Source organism: Vulpes lagopus, chromosome 2, assembly GCF_018345385.1.
Source record: "Vulpes lagopus strain Blue_001 chromosome 2, ASM1834538v1, whole genome shotgun sequence".
Lineage (NCBI taxonomy): Eukaryota > Metazoa > Chordata > Mammalia > Carnivora > Canidae > Vulpes > Vulpes lagopus.
The window spans coordinates 150,969,406-150,985,945 of NC_054825.1; the positions used below are offsets into that span (position 1 = coordinate 150,969,406).

A 16,540-nucleotide genomic window follows, 5' to 3' on the forward strand; every position below is an offset into this window, starting at 1 on the left:
CACACAATGTTCTATTAGATTCAGTTATACAATATAGTGACTTGTCAATTCTATACAATGGGCAATACTAAGTATGATATGCCTGGTTACTATCACCTTATACTGTTATCACAACATTACTATATTCCCTATGCTGTACTTTCTTTCCCCACGACTTCTTTATTTTATACCTGGAAGTTTGTGCCCCTGAATCCCCTTCACCTAGTTTGCCCATCCCCCCACACTCCTTTCTTCTGGGAGCAAGAGTTTGCTCTCTGTATTTATGAGTCTGTTTCTGGTTTGAGGGTTGGTTTTTTTTTTTTTTTTGGTTTTTGGCTCATTTGTTTTCTTTCCTAGATACCACATATAAGTAAAACCATATGGTTTTGTCTTTGTCTTTCTGACTTATTTTACTTACCATAATACCCCTCTGGTCCATCCATGTTGTGGCAAATGGCAAGATTTATATCTTTTTTATGGCTGAGTAAATTTTGTTATGTATGCATACCACATCTTTATCCATTCATCTGTGGAAGGACATGTATGTTGCTTCCACATCTTGGCTATTGAAAATAATGCTGCAACAAATGCTGCTGATATGTTTTTGAATACTTTTTTTTTTTTCATTTTCATTGGGTAGATACCCAGTAGTGGGATTACTGAATCATACAGTAGTTCTATTTTTAACTTTTTGAGGAACCCCCATACTGGTCTCCATAGCAACCGCACAAATATACATTCCCTCCAGCAGTGCATGAGGGTTCCTTTTTCTCCGCATCCTCATCAACATCGGTCATTTCTTATCTTTTTGATATAAGCCATTCTGCCCAGTATGAGGCGATATCTCATTGCAGTTTTGATTTGGAGTTCCCTGATGATTCGTGATGCTTAGCATCTTCTCATGTAGCTATTGGCCATTCGTAGGTCTTTGGAAAAATGTCTATTCAGATCCTCTATTTTAACTAGATTGGTTTTGTCTTGGTTTGGTTTGGTTTCTTTGGTGTGGAGTTGTAGGAGTTCTTTATATATTTTGTATATTAAGCCCTTACTGGATATATCATCTGCAAATATCTTCTCCCATTCATTTTCATTGAATTTTCAGGTTGTGCCTGTTCATTTTGTTGATGGTTTTCTTCACTGAGCAAACCTGTTTAGCTTGGTGTAGTTCCAATAATTTATTTTCACTTTTGTTTCCTTTACCTGAGGAGATATACCCAGAAAAAAGTTGCTAAGGCTGATGTTGCAGGCATGCACATAGCTGTCTAGTTTTCCCTACACTATTTATTGATGAGACTATCTTTCCCCCATTGTATATACTTGCCTCCTTAATAGACCATCTATGTGTGGATTTATTTCTGGGGCCTCTATTCTGTTCCATTGATCCATGGGTCATTTTTGTGCCAGAAAATACTGCTTTGATTACTACAGCTTTGCAGTGTATCTTGAAATCTGGGATTGTGATAACTCCACTTTTGTGCTTCTTTCTTAAAACTGCTTTGGTTATTCAGGGTCTTTTGTAGTTTCATATACATTTTAGGACTGTTGGTTCTAGTTCTGTGAAAAACATTGGTATTTTAGCAGGGATTACATTGTGTTTGTAACGTAGATTACTTTGAGTAGTATAGACATTTTAACAATATTAATTCTTACAAACCATGAGCTTAGTTTATCTTGATACAAACCATTTGTTTGCATCATCTTCTATTTCTTTCATCAGTGTCTTGTAGTTTTCAGAGTACAGGTCTTTCACCTCCTTGGTTAAATTTATTCCTAGGTATTTTATTCTTTTTGGTGCAATTGTAAATGGGATTGTTTTCATACTTTCTTTTTCTGCTTTGTTATTAGTGTATAGAAATGCAACGAATTTCTGTATATTAATTTGGTATCCTATAACTAACTGAATTCATTTATTAGTTCTAATAGATTCTTGTTGAAATCTGTAGTTTTCTCTTTTTTTCAAGTTTTTATTTAAGTAATCTCTACACCCAATGTAGGGTTAGAACTCATGACTCCAAGACCGAGTAGCATGCTCTTCTGACTTAGCCAGCAAAGTGCCCCAAACCTGTAGGGTTTTCTATGTATAGAATCATGTCATTTGCAAATAGTGACAGTTTTAGTTCTTCCATACCAATAAGGATGACTTTATTTCTTTTCCTTGTCTGGTTGCTGCAGAAAGGATTTCTAGTACTATATTGAATTAAAGTGGTAAAAATGAGCATCCTTGTGTTGTTCCTAATCTTAAAGGAAAAGCTTTCATTTTCTCACCATTGAGTATGATGTTAGCTGTGGGTTTTTCATATAAAGGCTGTGGGCCTTTATTCTGTATGTTGAAGTAAGTTCCCACTAATGTCACTTTGTTGAGAGTTTTTATCACGGACATTGCCAAATGTTTTTTCTGCATCTATTGAGACAATCATATGGTTTTTTATCCTTCATTTTGTTAATGTGATGTGTCACCTTGATTGAGTTGCAGATATTGAAGCATCCTTTCATCACTGGAATAAAACCTACTTGATTCTGGTGAGTGATCCTTTAATGTATTCTTGGATTCAGTTTACAAATCATTTGTTGAGGGGAATTTTTGCATCTGTGTTTATCAGGGATATTGGCCTGTAGTTGTCTTTTTTTGTGGTGTCTTTGTCTTATTTTAATATCAAGGTAATGCTGGCCCTACAGAGTGAATTTGGAAGTTTTCCTTCCTCTTCTATTTTTTGAATTACTTTGAGAATAGATATTAACTCTTCTTTAAATGTTTGGTTAAATTTACCTGTTAAGCCACTTGGTCATAGACATTTATTTGTTGGGAATTTTTTGATTACTAGTTCAATTCTGTTACTAATAATCAGTTTGTTCAAGTTTTTATTTCTTCCTGATTCAGTTTTGGAAAATTGCATGTTTCTAGAAATTTATCTAATTTCTTCCAGGTTGTCCAAATTGTTGGCATATAGTTTTTGTAGTGGTTGTCTTATAAATTTTTGTATTACTGTGGTGTCAGTTGTTACTTGTTTTATTTCTGATTTTATTTGAATCCTTTTTTTAAAGTTTTTTTTTTTTTTTTAGTACTCTCTACATCAAATGTGGAGCTCGAACTCATGACCCGAGATCAAGAGCTACCCGTTCTGACTGAGGAAGCCAGGTGCCCCTCCCTTTTTTCTTGATGAGTCTAGCTAAAAAAAGTTATCACTTTTTGTTTGCTTTCTTTTCAAAGAACCAATCTTGGTTTTATTGTTCTTTTTTTTTTTTTTCAGTCTTCATTTCATTTATTTCTACTCTGATCTTTATTATTTTATTCCATTAGGTATAAGGTTAGATTGTTTATATAAGAGTTTTCTTATTTCTAGAGGTAGGCCTTTAATACTATAAACTTTTGTCTTAGAACTGCTTTTGCTGTATCCCAAAGATTTTGGACTATTGTGTTTCCATTTTCATTTATCTATATGTATTTCTTTGTATTTCACCTTTGATTTCTTTGTTGGCACCTTTATTGTTTAGTAGCATATTGCTTAGCCCCCATGTTTTTGTGGTTTTTTCCATTTTTTTCCCCTTGTAACTGATTTCTAATTTCATGCCATTGTGGTTGGAAAAGATGTTGATGTTTCAATTTTCTCACATTTACTGAGACTTGATTTGTGGCCTACCACATTATCTATTCCTGAGAATGTTCCATGTGCACTTGAAATGAATGTGTATTTTATTTTTGGATAGATGGTTCAGTATATAACTGTTAAGTCCATTTGCTCTAATATGTCATTCAAGGCCAATGTTTCCTTACTGATATTATCTGGATGGTCTACCCACAGACGTAAGTAGGGTGTTAACATCCCCTACTCTTATTGTATTACTGTCAATTTCTCCCTTTATGTATGTTAATATTTGTAAATAATATATGTAGTTAGATGCTCTTATGTTGGTTGCATAGATATTTACAGTCATTATATTCCCTTGTTGGATTGATCCCTCATCATCTTATAATTCCTTTGTCTCTTGTTACAGTCTCTTTTAAAGTCAATTGTGTTGGGATGTCTGTGTGGCTTACCCATTTAGCGCCTGCCTTCGGCCCAGGGCATGATCCTGGAGTCCCAGGATCGAGTCCTGCCTGCATCAGGCTCCCTGCATGGAGCCTGCTTCTCCCTCTGCCTATGTCTCTGCCTCTCTCTCTCTCTCTCTGTCTCTCATGAATAAATAAATAAGATCTTTTAAAAAAAATAAAGTCAATTGTGTCATAAAAGTATAGCTATCATAGCTTTTTTTTTTTTTTTTTTTTTTGCTTCCACTTGCATGGGATATCTTTTTCCATCCCTTCATTTACAATCTGCATATGTCTTTAGGTCTGCAGTGAGTCTCTTATAAACAACATATAGATGGGTCTTGTATTTTTATCCATTCACTCACCCTATATCTTTTGATTGGAGCATTGGGATCATTTACATTTAAAGTAATCACTGATAGTTATGTGCTTATTGCCATTCTGTTAATTTTTCTCTAGTTGGGTTTTGTAGTCCTTCTCAGCTCCACTTTTTCTTGCTTGCTTTCTGTATAATTGATGACTTTCTTTAGTGTTTTGCTTGCCTCTCTCTTTTGTCTATCAGAGGTTGTTGGCTTATGGTTACCATGCAATTCATATATAAATTATAGTAATTAAGTTAACTTTTATTTAAAAAAATTTATTTTATTTTTTAAAAGATTTTATTTATTTATTCATGAGAGGCAGAGAGAGAGAGGGAGAGAGGCAGAGACACAGGCAGAGGGAGAAGCAGGCTCCAAGCAGGGAGCCCAACGTGGGACTCGATCCCGGGTCTCCAGGATCACGCCCTGGGCCGAAGGCAGTGTTAAACCGCTGGGCTCCCAGGCTGCCCTAAAAAATTTTTTTTTAAGATTTTATTTATTTATTTGGAGAGAGAGGGAGGGAGGGAAGGAAGAGAGGGACAGAGAGAGACTGCATGAGTGAATACAAGCTGGGGGAGAGGCAGACTGCTCAGCAGGGAGCCTATGAGGGCTCATAATCTGAGCCCAAGGTAGACACTTAGTGACTGAGCCACCGGGCACCCCTAAGTTAACTACTTTTAAAAATATAATTGATCTTATCACTTTTGTCTTTTGGCATTGATACTAACTTTAACAGTGATTGTTCTACTACCTTTACATTTGCTTTTACTTGTGAAACTTCTTTCTTCCTTTTTCTTACTTTCAGTTATGGTCTTTACTCTTCTACTTAAGGAAGTCCCATTAACATTTTCTTTTAAGGCTGGTTTAGTGGTAAGAAGTGCTTTAACTTTTGCTTGTCTGGGACACTCTCTCTCCTTCAATTCTAAATGATAATATTGCCAGACGAGTATACTTGGTTGCAGGTTTTACCCTTCCAGCACTCTGAATAGATGATATCACTCTTTTCTGGCCTGCAAAGTTTCTGCTGAAAAACCAGCTGATAGCCTGATGGAGTTCACTTGTACATAACTAGTTGCTTTCTTCTTGCTGCTTTTAGGGTTTTGTCTCTAATTTTGTGATCTTAATTATTATGTGTCTTGGTGTGGATCCCCCCTAGGTTCACCTTGTTGGGGATTCTGTGTTTCCTGGACCTGGATGTCTGTTTTCTTCCTCAGGTCAGGAGAGTTTTCAACTATTATTTCTTCAAGTAACTTTCTGCCTCTTTCTCTCTCTCCCTTCTCCTTCTAGGATCCTGATAATATAAATATTAGTACACTTGATGTCCCAGAGTCTCCTTAATCTATCTTGACTGATTGATTGCTGTTCAGCATGAACACTTTCCATGACCCTGTCTTGTACATCGCTGATCCATCCTTCTGCATCCTCTAATCTGCTGTTGATTGCTTCTGGTGTATTTTTTATTTCAGTTATTATACTTTTCAGGTGAATGAGCTATGATTGGTTCATTTTTGTATTTCCTATCTGTTTGTGGATGTTCTCACTGAGTTCATCTACTCTTCTCTCAAGTCTGGGGAGCATCTTTATTTATTTTTAACGATTTATTTATTTATTTATTTATTCATGATAGATAGAGAGAGAAAGAGAGAGGCAGAGACACAGGCAGAGGGAGAAGCAAGCTCCATGCCGGGAGCCCGACGCAGGACTCAATCCCGGGGCTCCAGGATTGTGCCCTGGGCCAAACGCAGATGCTAAACCGCTGAGCCACCCAGGGATCCCCTGGGGAGCATCTTTATGACCATGACTATTACTTTGCATGTTTTCATCTAGTCCTTTCTCTGAAGTTCTGTCTTGTTCTTTCATTTGGACCATATTCCTGTCTCTTCATTTTGTTTGACTTTCTGTGTCTGTTTCTGTGAATTAGGTGAACAGCTACTTCTTCTAATCTTGAAGGAATGGCTTAACTTAGAAACGTTCCCTGTGTAGACTGCATATGCTTGGTGGCTTTGGCTGACAGGCCAGAGCTAAGGTGTGTGCAGCCTGGGGGTCCCAGTGTACTCTGTGTCAGGGTCACCCTGGAGGAGAACCACAGCTGAAGTGGGTGTGGGCCAGGGGGTTCCAGGGTGCTCTGTACAGAGGTTGCCCTTGTGGAACAGATAAAGTGGGTGCAGGCTGGGAGCTGCTAGGACATTCCACACAGGGAGTCCCCTTGTGGTACAGCTGGAGCTAAGGTGGGCATGGGCCTGGAGTGGAGGTCCCTGGGGCATTCTACAACTCACCCTGGCAAGCTGTCTGGAAGTAACATGGATATAGGCCTGCCTGGCATGCCCCAGGGTACTTTGTGCCTATACCACCTCGGTGAGATGGCTGGAACTGTATTGGGTATTGCCTGATGTATGCCACATTGGGTTGGCCTTGGTGGGACAAGTGGGGCTGCGGTCAGCTGGTGAGCCCAAACACTCCTTCCACCTACACTGTCAGGGTGAAGGGGAAGCATACACAATGGTGCTGGCCAGCACTTCTGACCCCAGGGAGCATCACAGCAGTTCCCACATCATTTAGCTGATGCTCTAGGATTACTGTCATTACATTCTAGTTGCCCCTTTAAACTGTAGCTTTTTAAATTTTGCCCCAGGGCAGATGAATCTGCTCTTGGTCCTTAATATGATCCCTCCCCACTGCAGTTCACAGTATTGGGGGTGGGGTTCCCATTGTTACTGAGTGTCTGTCTCTCCTGCCCTTCTCTAGGTGGTCAGTCTATCCTTTGTCAAGAAAAGCTATTCAGTCAGCCTCAATTCAGTAGTAGGAGACTGACTGCTGTGTAGGTAAGTGCAGATTCAGTGTACCCATGGAGGAAGTGAGTTCAGGGTCTTCCCCACATCAGCATCTTTGACCCTCCCACCACTCACAGATTGAAATTTAACAGCCTGTTGGGGCTAAGAAGCCAAGCTAAATACTTGCCATCAGTCTTTCCTGTGATACCTATCAATTTGACTTATTTCCTCTCTTCTTAAGGTCCCTGAAACATCTTGGAGTTCTTGCTCTTTTTAGGAAGTGACCTTCTTCAATCACTTGGTAAGTCTGCTGGGCACCTTGTGAGCATCAGGCTGATATGTCCTAGGGGTTTTATTGGCTCTATAAAGTCAACCTTAGCTCCTAAAAGATGCTTTGTCATATCTGAGGCTATGAAGATCTTTCTCAAAATATGTCATTCTAGTCAAAGCCTTGGTAATCAATGTTTCCAACTGTGTCCTGTTCCAGGGAGAAGAGATTCTCATTGAACTTATGCAAATAACTATGTTGCCATGAATATAAGAATGCTCACTCAGAGTTTCTGAATTCTGGAGGGATCATAGGAGGAAGCAAAAGATAAATGTTTCAATTCTATTTACAAAGGTGTAATTTACCAAAATGATGTAAGTCTTAGCTTAAGAGGAAAGGTTTTCTTATATCTGGAACACAAAAAATTAAGGAACCAGCAATATTGTGAGCAAAAAGTCATAAAAATCATAATTATCCCCTTCAGTTTATTCAGTCTCGTGTAATTAACTTGTGTTAATCTTGATCTCCTGTTAGCAGTTTGTGGACATCATCAGTTTCTCCCTGAGAGTTCTGTAAATTGTTGCCCAGTTCACTGGTATGATCTTTAAGTTATTAGAGACCTGTGTTCTACAGTATTTGTTAGTCTATCTCAAATCTCCTCGAAGAGGAAGAACTTTTGCAAAAGCATCAGAAAAAACCAACTATTTGTAAATGAGAAAAGGACTTAAAAATGGCAGTGTTTAAACATCTAAGTTCATTACAATGCAACTTACAAGGACATTTGGTTATTTCTGTGACACACAGCAGTTCAGAATAGTAACTGGAAATAGAAGTGATAACATACCAAGAGAGATCAGATTTTTAGGAGTTTCATACAATTTTTAGAACACTTATTTTAATAACATATATTTCTACAAATATACTCTAAGAAAGTTTAACATCATATTCGACAATGCTTCCCATATAATTTAACATATCAAATAAGCCTATTTAATGTTTATCTTTTAAGAGGAGAACAAATTCTTTGAATTGTTCTACAAACCCTCTTTGAGGTCAAAAGACTTCATTTTAGAATTTGATTTTCAGAGGCACCTAGGTGACTTGGTCAGTTAAACATCCGACTCTTGGTTTCAGCTGGGGTCATTATCTTGGGGTCATGGTTGGATCAAGCCCTGAGTGGGGCTCCACAATCAATACAGAGCCTGCTTGAGATTCTCTCTCCCTCTGTCCCTCCCCACTCGTGTGCTCTTTAAAAAAATAGAGGGGTTGCCTGGGTGGCTCAGAGATTGAGCACCTGCCTTCAGCTGAGGGTGTGATCCCGGGGTCCTGGGATTGAGTCCTGCATTGGGCTCCCCACAGGTAGTCTGCTTCTCCCTCTGCCTCTCTCTCTGTGTCTCTCAGGAATAAATAAAATATTAAAAAATAAAAATAAATTAAATAAATAAGTAGGGGCAGTTGGGTGGCTCAGGTGGTTGAGCGTCTGACTTAGGCTCAGGTCGTGATCTCAGGTTCCTGGGATCAAGTCCTGTATTGGGAGCCATGCTTAGAAGGGAGTTTGTCCCTCTCCCTCTGCCCTTACCCTTGCTCATGTTTTCTCTCAAATAAATGGAAAGAAAGAGAGATAGACAGACAGAAAGAAGGAAAAAAAGAAAGATCTTTAAGGAAAATAATTTGATTTTTGGATGTTTGTCAACAAATATCAAAAGGTCTGAATATGTGACTAAGTAGGACCATTGATCACTATGAAAAAATCCTTATCCATTTAACCAAAGTGGCATTTATTTTTTAATTTTTAATTTAAGTTCAACTTAATTAACATATACTGTGTTATTAGTTTAACAGGTAGAACTTAGTGATTCATCAGTTGCATATAATAATACCCAGTGCTCGTTACATCAAGTGCTCTCCCTAATAATGCCCATTACCCAATGACCCCATCTACCCACCCCCTCCTCCAGCAACTCCTTATAGTTAGTCTTTTATGGTTTGCAGGTTAAGGACCTCTTGTCTGGAGCTGCTTTCAGGATTTTCTTTTCATCTTTGAAATTTTGCAAGCTTAATTATCATATATCAATGTGTTGACCCATTTTATTGGTTTAGAGGGGGATTCTGTGTGCCTCCTCTACTTGAATGCCTGTTTCCTTCCCCAGATTAGGGACGTCCTCAGCTATAATTTGTTCAGCTAAACCTTCTGCTCCTCTCTCCCACCCTTCATCCTCTGGGAACCCTATTATCCAGATATTATTTCACTTTATGGAGTCGTTGAGTTCTCTAAGTGTCCCTTTGTGATCTAATAGTTGTCATTCTCTCTTCTTTTTGGATTCTTTACTTTCCATCATTTTATCTTCTATATCCCTGACTCATTCTTCTGCCTCATTCATCCTCATTTTTATAGCCTCCATTTGGGACTGCATCTCAGTAATAGCATTTTAAATTTTGGCCTGACTAAATTTTAGTTCTTTTATTTCTATGGTAAGGGATGCTCTAGTGTCTTCTATGCTTTTTTCAAGCCCAGATAATATCTTGTTTTAAATTCTAGTTCAGACACCTTACTTATATCTATATTGGTTAAATCCCTTCAGGTAGCAAAGTTCTCATTTTGGGCTCCACTGCTTATATTTTGCAGTAGCCTCCTTAGGCTAGCTCCCTCCCCTCTGCCATATCTTCAGACATATCACCCCAGATCCGAGTCTAACTGATGCAGTTTTGGTGGGGTGAGGTCTGGAGCTGAGGGCCAAGAAAGAATTCTTTAGATATCTTTGGTGCAAAAAGGTGGTTTTATTAAAGCATAGGGACAGGACCCATGGGTAGGAAGAGCTGCCACGTCAGTTGTGAGGGGTGGCTGATTATATACTTGGGAGTTGGGGGAAGTAAGGAAAAGAGAGGGTTCAAAAGGATTTTCACATCCTAAAGAGAACCTACAAGATACTGGAAGCCTTCCCATTGTCAAGTTAAGGTTGTTTTTCCCTCTAGCAAGGTATTAACTTTAAGACAGTTGAGAGCTTCCTGAAGGAATGTTACACATTTCCCACCTAGGAGTGTCTGTGGAGGGTGGTTTGCAGGGTGTCAGCTTGTGCTTGGTCTTCAGCTAGCCTTCTGTTTTCTCATCACTACCCTCCAAAAAGTGGTCACTTTTCTACTTGTAGAATTGTAGCATTTCTCTTCTCAGATATCTGATTTTGCAGGTGTTCAGAATGATTGATAACTATCTAGCTATATTCAAGGGACCAGACACTTTTAGGGTTCCCTACTCCTCTGCCATCTTAACCTACCCCCCCTCAACCAAAGTGGCATTTAAAGTCTTCACAGGCAAACATAGAAATAGTTATTTAAAAGTCTTATCACTTTTAATATTGAATAGACTCAATTTTTGCCCTGTAAGTAATCAAAGACCTGATAAAGACAAAACACATAATCTTTGTTTTTCTAGGTAGCTTACCTTAAAGGTAAAGAAAAACATTTGTTTATAATTTCTTATAAATAACAATAATCTAAGAAAGCTTTCTCCTTTTAACAGAAAAATCAAATATTAATTTTGCATTAGGTTACTTTTAATATTTAACCTCATTTCTAAATAAATTTATTTTAATAAGTCATCTTGACCTACACAGTTTTTAATTTTTAAAAATATTTCAAGTAGGCTCTATGCCCAGCATGGAGCCCAAGATGAGGCCTGAACTCATGACCGTGAGATTGAGACCTGAGTGGAGTTGGTCATCCAACCAACTGAGCCACCAAGGTGCCCCTGACTTCATTCATTCATTCATTCATTCATTCATTCATACATAGAGCATGCAAGTAAGTAGGGTGAGGGAGGGGAAGAGCAAGAGGGAGAATCTCAAGCAGGCTCCATGCTGGGCATGGAGCTCAAAATAAGGCTCCATCTCATGACCCTGAGATCATGACCTGAGCTAAAATCAAGAGTTGGACACCCAATCCATTGAGCCACCCAATGACCACACATTTTTAAAGATCCTTTTCTCATAAACCTTTTATAACCTTCTTTCCCCACCCCTCTCCCCAATCATATTCCACCCTAAGTTTTTCCTCTTTAAATAACCAGGCTCACATTAAGACAAAATTATTTTTTCTTCCCCCTCAACAAAAAGTCCATTTTCATTCCTCATACTTTCTTTTACAGAAAGCATGCATCCTACTTTTCTTACATATGGAGATGTTTCCTCACTATTTTTAGTACCTTTACCTATGGAAACTATTAACGATCAACTTCACTAAAGTGGAGTAAGGAGCTTTCAGCAGGGGGTGCTCTCATGGGCTACCAGCCCAAATGCAGACTGTACAGGAAGAGGCAGACTTGACCTTATGATGCAGGTGGATATTAATTACTCCACTACGCTAGCTGGAGGAAGAGACAACTTTTTCATCCACCCTCATTCCCCTGGCAATAGCCCAGCCAATGAGAGGCAGGTTCAACTCAGGCATTGAGAAGCTACCACCCTTGGAACTCCCAGTTTACTCTAAAGGATTTTAGTTCATATTAGCCTTCCTAACTACCACTTCTCCTGAAAAAAGTAGACCTCTCTTTTGTTCCCTAGACTTGCCTACAGTTTTGTCCCAGTTTGTTCGTCCCAAATTGTATTTCTGTTTTATTCCTGAATAAATCCATCTTTTGCTGGTAAAGTAACTGGCAGTTTTACTTTTAGCAAACCACATGTCATGTAGAATTTTTAACCCTTAGAAACTTTAACTTCTGGTGAAAACTAAGCAGTAGGCATTGTGAACTATTATACCAGCCTTCTTGTTACTGACAAAGTTACGAATACATTTCATAATTTCTACAAACATGTTCTTCTTCATAGCACAATTTTTCAAGAGAGTATCAAAAAGGTTTACTAATAGACTCAAATTTATCTTTAGTTTGTTTGTAATAGGGAATCCCAAAGTAGGTAAATCTAGCTTACATAATTAATGTTTCATTATTTTATCCTGTTTTGGAAATGATCTGGGCATTCAATGAATTTAATTTAACTAATTTCTTAGCAAAACTTTAAGGTTTCAGGTTACCAAAAAGATTTGAAGGGATTATTTGAAAATTTTACCTACAAACATTGTATTTTGCCTTATTTACACCTATCAACTTATATATTCTTTTTTTAAAGATTATTTTATTTTATTTATTCATGAGATATGAAGAGAGAGAGAGAGAGAGGCAGAGACAGAGGGACAAGCAGGCTCCATGCAGGGAGCCTGATGTGGGACTCGATCCCAGGACTCCAGGATCACACCCTGGGCTGAAGGCAGCCGCTAAACCACCGAGCCACCCGGGGATCCCCTCAACTTATATATTCTTAACAAGTACTTTTAGACTATCCACAAAAAGTGCATGAGCTACCTGACAAAGTCAGCCACTGCCCCAAGCTATTTTTTTGGTTGGTGCTGAAAATTTTGTAACCTATGTAATTATGAACTTACTTGGCTTATACTAAACCTAGGAAAAATACAAGTTTTAATTGTAAGACTGATAACTCTAAAATTTTAAGACTGAAAACTTCATTTTAATTAAACCAATGGTCTTAAATTAGTTTTAATATCAAAATATTTTTCATCAGGGAATTGCAAATGAAAACCACAGTGAGATACCACCTCACACGTGCCGGAATGGCTAAAATTAACAATACAAGAAACAGCAGGTTTTGGCAAGGATGAGGAGAAAGGGGAGCTCTCTTGCACTATTGGTGGGAATGCAAATTGGCACAGCCACTCTAGAGAACAGAATGGAGGTTCCTCAAAAAGTTAAAAATAGAGCTACTCTACAATCCAGCAATTGGACTACTAGGTATCTACCCAAAGGATACAAAAATACAGATTTGAAGGGGCACATGCACCCCAATGTTTATAGCAGCATTATTGGTAGCTGAATTATGGAGAGAGCCCAAATGTCCATTGACTGATGAATAGATAAAGAAGATGCGATGTGAGTGTGATTAAGGGTGTGTGCATGTGTGTGTGTGTGTGTGTGTGTATACATGTGATGTATAGATATATATGGGTATCTGTGTGTATCACAATGGAATATTATTCAACCATCCAAAAGAATGAAATCTTGCCATTTGCGATGACCTGGATGGAGTTAGAGTGTATTATGTGAAGTGAAATAAGTCAGATAAATACAATTATCGTATGATTTCACTCATATGTGGAATTTAAGAAACAAACAGATAAACATAGCAGAGGGGGCTAAAAGAGATAGAGAAACAAACCAGAAGAGACTCTTAAAGACAGAGAACTCAGGGTTGATGGAGGGAAGTGGGTGAGAGATAGGCTAGATGGATGATGGGTATTAAGGAGGGCACGTGTTATGATGAGCACTAGGTGCTGTAAGTGATGAATTACTGAATTCTACTCCTGAAACCCATATTGCACTGTATATTAACTAGAATTTAAATAAAAATTTGGGAAAAAACCCAAAACCTAAAATATTTTCCCAGATCATAGGAACCTAAAACTCATTTGGATTTAGTTTCTATTTTGTTTTTGAGAATTTTTATGATTACTAAATTTATGTAGGTGCTTAATTTTCTTTAAGCCAATAAATAGAGCTCTTTTGCACATTAATTTTGGCAATATCATTACACATTAATTTTGGTACCCCTAAGTGTTTCAAGGTAATTGCTATTTAAAATTATTCTTCCTTTTCTTCAGTACAGGGCAACTTTGTTTCAATATCCTCATTTTTTTTTATAATACCTATAAGCATTCTTTTTTTTTTTTTTTTTTTTAACCTACAAGCATTTTGAGAGGAATAAGTGAATTTGAAGGATAGTTAAACATAGGTAGGCTTTGGGGCACCTGGGTGGCTCAGTGGTTGAGGGTCCGCCTTTGGCTCAGGTCATGATCCTGGGGTCCTGGAACAGAACCCCACATCAGGCTCCCCATGGGGAGCCTGCTTGTCCCTCTGCCTATGTCTCTGCCCCTCTCTCTGTGTCTCTCATGAATAAATAAAAATCTTCAAAAAAAAAAAAAAGATAAGTAGGCTTTGATTTGTTTCTAGATTTGCATTTCTGGTTTAGTAGGGGTTTATAAGACAAAGATAATTGTTTCTAATTCCCCCCAAAGAACTGTATGTCAACCTGAAAGTCAAGGGACTGACCTGACTTTCTAAATTAACTTGCTTCTTTATATCAGGGAGAATGCCAACCAACATGAGGAATCTTAACATTTATGCCTTTGTAAAGTCTGTATAAAGCATTTTTAACAAAGCTTTCTTTCTGAGTTCAAAATTCAGCCTTGGCTTCTATCAGCACCTGGATATTGGCCTTTAGCTGATCATTTGTAGGAAGGCCTAGGAAGAATTTGGTCATCTGTTTCCTCTACAGGAGCTGGGGTTGTAAATTGTCACTAATCTTTTTCATTTCTCTTTACATTTGGTGGGATCTTCTGAAAGTGGAGGTAAAAAGGCCTTTATAATTTAAAAGATCTGCTGCTGTCCTGGGCCATGACCTTTAATATGGGGAGGAGTGTGGTTGTGGGTGGTTTAGGATACATCTGCAGAAGACCTTGCACAGGACTGCCTGAGGCTGGCAGAGAATCATAACAGCCCTGGAAGGTAGAAGGAATAATACAGGACAGCCTCTGCAAATCCATTTCCTAGCTTTTACCATTTGCATAGCAAAGCTGTATACTTTGGCCTAGCGATTAGGCCAGAGTGCTCTCTGTAAATCTTGTAGAGAAAAAGCAGTTTGTGTAAAGAGACACTGGTCAGAACTGTGAACTCACCAGTCTGTGAGGCTGGCCTGAACAGCAGGTTTATAGGTCATGTACCTGCCTTTATTTCCCTCTTATAGTAATTCCTTTTTATGACAAATACACAAAGACAATTCAGTGATCATCTCTGGGAGGAAGTGGATGAGTCATACCAAGAGTAAGTACCAAATCTACTGAGTCACAAAGCCCAAGCTCGTTCTACAAATTTTTCTCCAGCTTGTCTAAATTTAGAAAGTGAATGAAAAAGGTCTCTTACCACTCTTGGTTCCATTAAACCTGCAGGCTTAGTTCTGAGAGGCTTCTTACATTCTTCTAGCTGCTTGTCAGATGTCCCAGATCTCTCAGTGTCCAGTCAAAGTTTATCCTGCTGACTATGTCAACAGTTGGGGAGGACATTTTCTCTCTACTCTTCAAAGTTCTTCTTGTTAGTCTAAAAATTGAATTGACATAAGACAAATTAACAGAGGAAAATCCTTCCTCCACCAAATTTTAAATACATGCACAGGGAAGCCTACGATTAAAGGTGAGACCCAAAGAAATGGTCAAGGCAGGCAGTACTTATACTCTTTTTTTTTTGAAATATTTATTTAAGAGAAAGAGAGAGAGAGAGAGAGAGCGAGCAAGCATGAGAATGAGCTGAAGGGGCAGAGGGAGAGGGAGAGAGAATCTGGAGCAGACTTTCTGCTGAGTACAGATCCTGATGTGGGGCTCAATCTCATGACCCTGAGATCATGACTGAGCTGAGACCAAGGGTTAGACACTTAACCAACTATACCCAGGTGCCCCTATATTCTTTAGACGAACACTAAACCTTTGAGGAATTGATGGGACAGAGAAAACTTATGCTTGGAAATTTATATTAATAAAGAAATCTAAACTGAATTTGGGTTGGGGTAATACATTAGTGAAAGTAACAAGGTTTGTACATATAGCCTCCTCAGTTCTGCATGCCATATCTCTGGAGGTAAGAATGTCTGCCTACCTCCTGGTACAGGGAGGGTACATGTCACATGAGACTTATTTCTTGCTTTCTGGAGACCAAGGGGGCACAGAGTCTTTTTGCACTGGCTGTTTCTTAAGTTTAATTTAAAATAATCAATGTAGGGACGACTGGGTGGCTCAACAATTGAGCGTCTGCCTTTGGCTCAGGGCATGATCCTGAGGTCCAGGGATCGAGTCCCATGTTGGGCTCCCACAGGGAGCCTGCTTCTCCCTCTGCCTGTGTCTCTGCCTCTCTCTGTCTCTAATGAATGGATAAATAAAATCTTTAAAAAAACAAAAACAAAATAATTAATATATTAATATGGTACATTTTAGGGTATCCTGCTCTTGGCCCCCACATGAACATTTGTGTAGGTTAGGGCTTAGAATTATCCAGATACCCTGGAACCACAATTGCCCCCCTCCTGTA

At 38.5% G+C, this 16,540-nt stretch overlaps 1 protein-coding gene across 1 annotated transcript in view; it reads right to left on the minus strand.

The window, feature by feature from the left end:
* Nucleotides 1–599: 599 nt before the first annotated feature.
* Nucleotides 600–16,540, minus strand: part of LOC121478433 — a 94,356-nt gene continuing 78,415 nt past the window's right edge. The window contains exons 5-6 of the mRNA XM_041733530.1: nucleotides 15,386–15,559; nucleotides 600–1,179 (exon numbers count right to left, since the gene is read on the minus strand). Coding sequence (XP_041589464.1) covers nucleotides 15,555–15,559 — 5 coding nt within the window. The 3' untranslated portion in view covers nucleotides 600–1,179; nucleotides 15,386–15,554. The remainder of the gene's footprint in view (nucleotides 1,180–15,385; nucleotides 15,560–16,540) is intronic.